At 43.0% G+C, this 9,198-nt stretch overlaps 1 protein-coding gene across 1 annotated transcript; it reads left to right on the top strand.

Moving 5' to 3' along the window:
• Nucleotides 1-619: 619 nt before the first annotated feature.
• On the top strand, nt 620-4,427 carry SRSF6 (serine and arginine rich splicing factor 6). Its single transcript, XM_007123034.2, has 6 exons — nt 620-878; nt 1,104-1,252; nt 2,546-2,670; nt 2,820-3,028; nt 3,270-3,353; nt 3,452-4,427. The coding sequence occupies exons 1-6, from the start codon at nt 772-774 to the stop codon at nt 3,813-3,815; spliced, it is 1,038 nt and encodes a 345-aa protein (XP_007123096.1). The 5' UTR covers nt 620-771; the 3' UTR covers nt 3,816-4,427.
• Nucleotides 4,428-9,198: the final 4,771 nt, after the last annotated feature.

The raw sequence follows: 9,198 nt of genomic DNA, 5'->3' as shown, positions 1-9,198 counted from the left end.
AGTGCTCCAAGAAAGACCCATGGAAGGAGAGGTGGACGTACAGGGAGGCGGTGAAGTGAGACCACGATGAAGACGGCTGCGAGACCAAGAGGGATAGAAGCCAGCAGGACTGTGCGCGCCCGGCCGGGTCCCCAAGACCTCGGAGCGCAAACCTCGGACGCTGCGGAAAAGGGTACCTAACCGACTGTGTCCGAAGGCACCTTCCACACCAGCCGAGCGTGAGCCGAACGACCCGCGGAGAAAATTCGAGCCTCGTTTCCCGGGACCAATCAGACACCGCGGAGGCCTATTATGACAACCTCGGGAACCAATGAAAAAAGGGATTCTCCTAGCGCCAGTCCTGGAGAAATCACACAGAGGAACGGTTCGTTTTTTTATTTTAAGTACAAATTAGAAAACAAGTCCGCGGATGGAGACGGAATACGACGTTTACAAGGATGTGTGGAGAAAATTCGATGAGCTGGTAGAACCTCACTTCCTCGAAACTTGGCGGGGTAAGAACTCGCAAGTCACCCTGGCGCCCAGCGCTCCGGGTTAAAGCGCGGGAGGTTAGGTGCAGCGCGCTGACGCCACACGCCGGGCCCCACCCCCAGCCGCCCGCCCTTATAGCGTAGCCCAGGCGCGCGCGCACCATTGTGTGGCTGGACTCGGCCGCCGCTGCGGTGTGAGGTGTGTGTCCGGGCTCTCGCTGTCCCCGCACCCGCACCGAGGCTTCTGCCTTGCGGTCCGCTGTTCGACAGCCAGCCCTCGGGCCCCTCGCCCGCCACGGACATGCCGCGCGTCTACATAGGACGCCTGAGCTACAACGTCCGGGAGAAGGACATCCAGCGCTTTTTCAGTGGCTATGGCCGCCTTCTCGAAATAGATCTTAAAAATGGGTGAGTCGGGCCTCGGTGCCCACGTCCGCCCGCAGCGCCCCGGGCCTGCGGCGGCAGGGCCCGTCGGAAGGAGGAGACGGCCAAGGCCGCGGCGCCGCGTGGCAGGGCCGCCAAGATGGCGGCGGCGCGGGGTTGCGGGAGCGCGCGGGGGTAGCGGGGACGCGCGCGTGCGCGACCCCGGCCTAACGACTCCCGCCGGTCTCCCGCCCTCGCACCGCCCCCCAGGTACGGCTTCGTGGAGTTCGAGGACTCCCGCGACGCCGACGACGCCGTTTACGAACTGAACGGCAAGGAGCTCTGCGGCGAGCGCGTGATAGTGGAGCACGCCCGGGGCCCGCGCCGCGATCGTGACGGCTACAGCTACGGAAGCCGCAGTGAGTCCCACCCCCGCGCGCTCCGCGTCCTTGGGACCCCGGGGGGCGGGCGCAGGCTTAGGGGGGGCGGGGTGGGGCCTCCCAGCCGGGCAGGCGCGGTGGCCGGGGTCGTTTGATTCGGGTGTCCCCGGGGCCCGCTGCCTTCACGCCTGCCCGGTGAAGACACGGGACGCCGGAGCGCGGGGATTGGGTGGTGGGTTTTGCCTAGCCAGGGTTTGGGTGTTTGGGGGCGGGGTTGCTAAGTTGGGAGGGGGTGACGTGCTAGGCCCCTGTCAGCACTGTCGTGGGCTCTGCTTACGGAGGAAGTGAGGGATGGCTGTATTTGTTGCATGCCCCTTACTTACCTGTCAGTGCATTAGCTGGGAATGTGAATGATTTAGCCTAGAAGTTTGGGGACAGGCTGGGGTGGAGGTGGGGTCGGGGCGAGAAAGGGGGTGGGGTTTTAAGAGTAGGTTTTAGTGTTATTCAAATTGGCGGGGGCCAAAGGAAATATTTTTTAGAAGTAATGTGGTAGTCCACCACAAAGTAGATTTAAATGAGCTTTATGCTGTATTTGAACTAGTTGGGGCATGTTATTGGGAGGAGGTGGGGGGATTTTTGGTTATGTTAAATGTTTGATGTTGAAATTGTTGCATGTTGAATTCAAACTTTTTAACAAGTCCTTGATGTTTCAATTTGAAAGTGACCAATGGGGCTGAGGCTGTGTCCACTGAGGCTAAGATGACTGCCTTTCCTGATTGGCCTTGGCTTTTCCATACATTGTGTGACCCTTGCCCTATGACCCTTTGGCTGACCTTACCGGAAGCCATGACGACAGCAGCCTTTTGCCATTAGACGCAGGGTGATGGTGAGGATTCCAAGGGTTAGACAAAACTGGTTAATCTGAACTAGGTGACTGTTACCTTGCGTGTTTTGTGGCCAAACCACCACCAAAAACCTCACACTGTGATGTAAGTACTTAGTGTAACTAGTAAACATTTTTGTAAAATGTAGAAATGCATGTAATCAGTTAAGTTTTATATTTTACAATGTTCTGTAAAATAAAACTTAGCGAGGTAAATTGAATAAAGGAGCAGTCACTTTCTAACAGAATGTAGGAGAGTTTAGTTGGATTTAGTCTATTTGACTTGCCCTTAATTTAATTTATGGCAAATCACAACTGTATCAAAGGTTTAGCAATATAGTAGCAAAGTCCTACTCCAGTAAATAAAAGTTGATATGTTTGTACTAACTTTCAAAAACATGTATCCCTATCACTACAAAGCATCTAATTGTTCTCTTCATGTGATAAAGGTGGTGGAGGTGGATACAGCAGTCGGAGAACCTCTGGCAGAGACAAATATGGACCACCTGTACGCACAGAATTCAGGCTTATTGTAGAAAATCTTTCTAGTCGTTGCAGTTGGCAAGATTTAAAGGTAAGTGCTATAATGTAAGATAAAAAAGATATGACTGATGGTTAAAAGGTAGGGTTTTGTATTGCTCTTTTATTTCTGAGGATCGGATTTAACGCATAGTTGTTTTTTCTTTAGATTTCTGGGTCTGACCAGTCTCGTTGCTCTTTTAGGATTTCATGAGACAAGCAGGTGAAGTAACCTATGCGGATGCTCACAAAGAACGCACAAATGAAGGCGTCATTGAGTTTCGCTCCTACTCTGACATGAAGCGTGCTTTGGATAAGCTGGATGGTACGGAAATCAATGGGAGAAATATTAGACTAATTGAAGATAAACCACGAACAAGCCACAGGCGGTCTTATTCTGGAAGCAGATCAAGGTAACTTATTGAAGGATATGGAGAAGGGAGGAAACAGTATTTGCCACAAATAAAGGAAAATTCAAACAGCAGTATTTCAGTTGCTGCTTAATTGAAATTAGGTCAGTTCTTAGTTTCTTTTGTTGCATCATTGGAGCAATTAAGGTTTTTTTTGTTGGTTTGTCTATTTTTCGTAAATTGTACAAACATTCACGTCAAGATACCTTGAGATAAAGATTTATTGTCACATTTCTTGTTATAGGTCACGGTCTAGAAGAAGGTCACGAAGTAGGAGTCGTAGGAGCAGCCGCAGTAGATCTCGAAGTATCTCAAAAAGTCGCTCCCGGTAAATGTGTCCTTGAGTGTTTTTCTGAATTACATACTTTATAGAGTGCTTATGTGTTTCGCAAGGTACTGAAAAAAATTCTGGCTTTTATTGTCTAGATCCAGGTCTCGGAGCAAAGGTCGATCACGTTCTCGTTCAAAAGGCAGGAAATCTAGATCAAAAAGCAAATCTAAACCTAAGTCTGATCGAGGCTCCCGTTCGCGCTCTCGGAGCAGATCGAAGGATGAATATGAGAAATCTCGAAGCAGGTCTCGTTCTCGATCTCGTTCCCCCAAAGAAAATGGGAAAGGTGATATAAAATCAAAATCCAGATCAAGGAGCCAGTCTCGTTCCAATTCACCCCTACCTGCTCCACCCTCAAAGGCCCGTTCTGTGTCCCCTCCACCAAAAAGAGCTTCAAGATCCCATTCTAGATCTCATTCAAAGTCAAGGTCACGATCCAGATCGAGTTCCAGAGATTAACCCAGAACTCTACATTCTTTGCACACTATTACGGAACACTTTCCTACTTGCTTAGGCAGTTACTCTTCCACGTTTGTACTTGGCCTCTTCTGCGAGAAGAATCTCCCGAAAACGGGCATACAAAAATTGGATTTGTAGCCAAATTTGATGAAAAAGATGAGGTTCTAAAGCAATGGCATGAAGTCAAAGATCCTCTCCCTTTGTAGAATTAAGATAACTTTGATTTTATAGCTTTTGAGCTAAAATAACTTTTGTAAAGATTAAGCTCATTTAGATTTTTTTTTTTTTAAGTATTTCAGCAGGATCTGCTGCAGGAGTTTCTGTCATTGTTATATTTGTTTGCTTAATTTTAAATTAACCGTTTCAAGCTTTGAACACTTAAGGCTTTAGAGGGAGAAGCCAATTTCCAATTATGTTGGATTTTTATAAAGCTTGAGTTATGTAAGATTTCAATAAAAGTTTGCTACCAAGATGATTGCCTTATTGAATAGGTCACTCTTAAATTCCTTTAAATATTGATTATCTGCTATCCGTGGAAATAATGTAAATTCTACTTAAGTGTAGAACAAGGCAAGTCTCAGACCAGCAATAAATTATTCAATTTGGATAACATTATTTTGTCCTGTTATTCAAATTTGCCAAAGTCATATTGGCCCCTTAAACAGGTTAAGTTAAAAATAAAAGATTTTATAGTCGATCTGTTATACAGTTTTGCCTAAATTAATAGATTTTTTAAATAATGAAACCTTTTTCAAACTTAAGTTGATTGAACTCTTCAAAAAATAGTTCCTGTTACTTGGGATCTTATCTAGCCTGGTAATCCCACTTTCTGGAAGTGGTCATTGTAATTAGTGTTTTGTTAGAATAAGGTTCCGTGGTCTTTAATGTTTGTTATGTAAAAATGGAAGTAACCTTTCTTTGATCAGAAATTTGGTGTGTTATTCAAAATGGAAAAGCAAATATTTCATTTTCTACTGAAAGATCCTTAACAGGCACTTAAAACAGATCGCTTGATTAATCAGTTTTACTGATTAAAATAAAATTCCACCTAACAGTCAGTCCCCTTTAGTTGGTGGGGTTCTGTGATAATTGGTTAGTTCATCCTTGTAAAACTTTATGTGGGTTGGCTTGGAAAAAATTTAAACGGGTTAACCCTAAACTTCTGTACTTCATCATGAAGGGTAATGAATACTGTGGAAACCAAATTTTATAATACTGCAAATTTGTAGGAGTTACTGGGTTACCAATTAGTCCATACATCCGTTAAGCGTAGTTAGTTGAGATTGCAGTTTGAGAAATGAATTACCATATATATATATATATGTCTTTCTCCAGATTCTTTAAGGTAATTTCATTAAACGCACTCATTAATCTTAGTCTGAAATCAAGATGTAGGTTATATGGCTCAGCTTTAACATCTTCCTGGGAGCTGTCACTCTATATAAGGTGTTAAGGGCTGGGTAGTGTTAGGGTGTGGTGGGTACCACTCATTGTGTTGCAGAGGGGACTAGAAAGCATCATAATCTAGAGTTGGTTTGTAGGTTCAGATAATCCAGAAGGCAAGCCTAATAAAATTGAGACTGCGTGGAAAAGGTTGAGTCAAAGATCTAGATGTCAAAATGACACTGTAACTGTTAGTGTTTGCTCTTGTAAAAAGACTTGTTCTAATAATTTCTGGGCTTCCTGTTATGAAATCTTAGAGCCTAATCTTAGGAACATAGTGCCCCAGAAGGTTGATGCTTCTTCCAAGACCTTATTTTCTTTCATGCTTTTGATATTTTTTTTTTTAGATGTTCATAAGAAATATGGTTGGTTTGGGTTTTTTTTTTTTTTCAATATAAACTTCAGATTTTGAGAGAAGAAACTGGTATCTGTAATTATAGTTCATTGTTTTGCCTGTTTGAAAGAACAGTTAGGACTCTTACGTGAGGAAGCAAGCCTCCACTGCCTTTCAAATTATGTTTAAGGACACATTACTTTTAAGAATTGGCTTTGACCAAAGTTCTCTTGTTTTCAGGGAAAGAACAAAAGCTTTTAAAACCACAGCCTGTTAAAATGAAAGAGAGGGGAGTACTACATTGTGAAATTAGGCTTTCTAAAAGTACGCAGCATCCTTCAACTGGGCTTTCTTGTGTCGATATTCCATCGCATGGTAATAGGCAGGTTTGTTTGCATTCTTAGCTGCCCCCCGCCCCCGTGGGTAATTGTATAGGTAAATGTCTGCACCCATAAGAATTTAGCAGCAAAGGCCAACTTATTAAAATTCTGGTTCCTATCCCACACCTGTGGACCTACATCATTGGATGTGCTAAACCACTGTATTTATAACACTGGCCCACTTGACCAGTGAAATGTTTAGTTCCTTGCTAACTTTTAAGTAGAATCTGAGTCTCTACAACTTGCCACATGTTCATCTGTGGCTAGATGGAGTATTAACCTGGTGGAGAGCAAAATAGAAGTGAATGATAACTGGATCCCCTTTTCTTTTACGTGATAGTGTGTGGACATGCCATAGTGCCTTTATGGCCAGTTCGAGTCCTTCCTGCTCCTGTGACTTAATGTTCCACTCCTGTGTTGTTACCATCTTTTCTCTTGGTATCTTCTTTCTTCCACTTTGTTAACCTGCTTTGTGCTTTATTGCTTCAATAAAATGTTCACTGAGGGAAAGGCTTGTTTTGAGTTTATTGTGTGGAATCCACTTAGCGCCAAATATTTGGCAGATGGTTTTTTGAATTGGATTTGCCATTGGCAAGTTTCATTCCTGATTTGAGTATGAGAAAAGGTCTTGTTTTCAGCTCCTCAGAAACATGAGGTTAGGATCAACATAGTAGATGGTTTAACTGGGGCAAGTACTTAACATTCGTGCTTCAGTGTCATCCGCAAAGTGGTAGGGATAACCCCTCATGGGTGGTGAAGATGAAAGGTTAATATGTGAGAAGTACTTAGAACAATACCATAATAAGTAACTATGCTGTTACGAAGGACTAAACATGCTAAGTCTCTCGTATTGCCCTGCTTTAGTTTTCACACAGAATTTACCCATTGTTATCTTGTAGCAGTTTGAACATTTTCTGTGACAATTACTCAGATAAACTAGGGAGCTCAGTCATCTTTTCCCACCTAATTTCACTTTTATTTACCTTGCTTTCAGAAAGCATTGTTTTCTACCTTCATCCAGTTTTTTTGGTTGTACACAAATCTTGTGAAATGTTTTAAGTTCCTGATTTAATTTTTAATTACAAAAGTAATATGTACTTGGAATATAAAGTATCTCTCTTAGAGTCCACTTACTAAGGTAGCTGCTTCTAACACACTGTATTTGCCCAGACTTCTCCAGTCGTAATTCCTATGCGCGTCAGTAAGCTATTCATACCATGGGTGTGTTCTGTGACTTGCTTTTTTTTTTTTGGCCAAGCTGTGCGGCTTGTGGGATCTCAGTTTCCCAGCCAGGGATCGAACCCGCACCCTTGGCAGTGAAAGCGAGGTGTCCTAACCACTGGACTGCCGGGGAAGTCCCAAAATATTGAGCTTTTTGAGGCAGCAACCACATCTTGAACAAGATACATCTTTGTGTCCCTAACACCATGTATGCTTCCGTTCACTAAAAGGATGTGTATTTGCAGTTGTGTAATTGGTCTTCTAGATCCTAAATAGCTTGTTTAGATTTGCCTGGCTGTCTTATAACAACTTCACAGATGGGCCCCCAGCATAGTACTTAATAAAGTGATAAAGTAAATAGAAAGGAATCGTGGTTCAAAAATCAGAAGGTAAATACAAAAAGTTAAACAGTACATTCCATCCTTGACCCCTTGGAGGAAGCCGGGATTACTAGTTTCTTATGCATGTTTCTGGAGATGCAAACCTGGTAAAATTAATGTTTCCCAGGTAGTTTCATCATAGCTCATCTGAATTTTACAAAGTCAAGTGATATTTAAGTATTATACCTTCTACTAAGAAACTCACATCCAGAAACTTGCACCCATTTTTGACATCATTACTGAGAAAGGTATGGTATTTGTATGGGAAGTTAACAGAGGCAGAATTTAAATCCTGGTTCAGTTCTTAACAGCCCTAAAGTGTCAACATCTATTTCAGAAACTCAATTCCTCTTAGTGAAGAGCACTGAAGAGGCATGAATGAGCAGGCTTCTTTTATAGTTATTTCGATAAAATTTCCAAATTAGGAAAAACTTGCAATACTGTACAAAAAATTACATACCTTTTGCCATTCACCAATAATATTTTGTTTCATTTACGCTGTTTTTTTCCTAAACCCTCTGAAAGGTAAGTTATATCTTTCTGTTTTATCCCTAAAATTTTGTGTATTTCCAGGGACATTCTCATATAACTATAGTGTCTGCCTATCAAAACCAGGAAAATAGCTTTGATATAATCTTGTCGCATCCACAGTGTTTATATTTTGTCAGTTGTCTAATAACATCCTTTATACTTTTTTTTCCATTGGCCCAGGATCATTTGCTGCATTTAGTTGTCATGATTTTATTTAGTCTCTTTTAAACTGGAACAGGTCCTTGGCCTTTCTTGACCTTGCCATTAAAGGATGGTTATTTTGTACAAGTTTTCTCAATTTGGGTTTGTCTGATGTCTCCTCACGATTGCATTTTTGGCAGAAGTATCACAAGAATGAGACTGTCCTCAGTGTGTCATATCTAGTGGCACATTGTGATAATAACCTGAATCACTTATGAAGTCGCTTTTTCCCTTTATAGTCAATAATTTGTAGGAGATGACCAGAGCCTATTAAATACCCAGTTCCTGTCAAACTGTCACCCACTATTAACATTTGTTGATTTTCTAAGTTTTGTTCATTGGCATTCTGTCAGGGGGTGCTTTCTGTAGGGGGTAGACTGTTTTAAAGGTCAGATCTGAAGGAGGGGTGTTTGGGTTTTAGGAGGGGAAGGAATCCTTTTGGAGTCTGACAGAGTTGCTGAAGGGAGAGCTTTGATGGCATCAATTTGTACTCCATTATTGTGGAAACCAGGACAGTGGTTCCCCTGGCCAAGGGCCGAAAGGGAGCTGGAGGTAACTTTTACGTAGATGAGAGGAATATGCAGTAGAAAACTGTCCTCAGCTATGAAACAGTGTTTTCCCACATTGTAGGCAGTGAGTGTGATCATCAGAGCAGCTGGCACAGCCACTTGTGAAATAGTAGCTGCCTGTGTTGTAAACCATTCCAGGGGACTCCCTGGTGGTCCAGTGGTTAAGGACTCCACGCTTTCACTGCCAAGGGCTCAGGTTCAATCCCCGGTCCGGGAACTGAGATCCTGCACACTGAGCGGTGCAGCCAAAAATAAAATAAAAATTTCCATGATTAGAATAGTCAAACCTTAATGTTGTTCTAGCCAGGTGAGAAAAAGGTAAAG

This window comes from Physeter macrocephalus, unplaced genomic scaffold (assembly GCF_002837175.3).
Source record: "Physeter macrocephalus isolate SW-GA unplaced genomic scaffold, ASM283717v5 random_1343, whole genome shotgun sequence".
In the NCBI taxonomy this organism is placed as follows: Eukaryota; Metazoa; Chordata; class Mammalia; order Artiodactyla; family Physeteridae; genus Physeter; species Physeter macrocephalus.
This window is presented reverse-complemented; position numbering and strand designations above follow the sequence as displayed.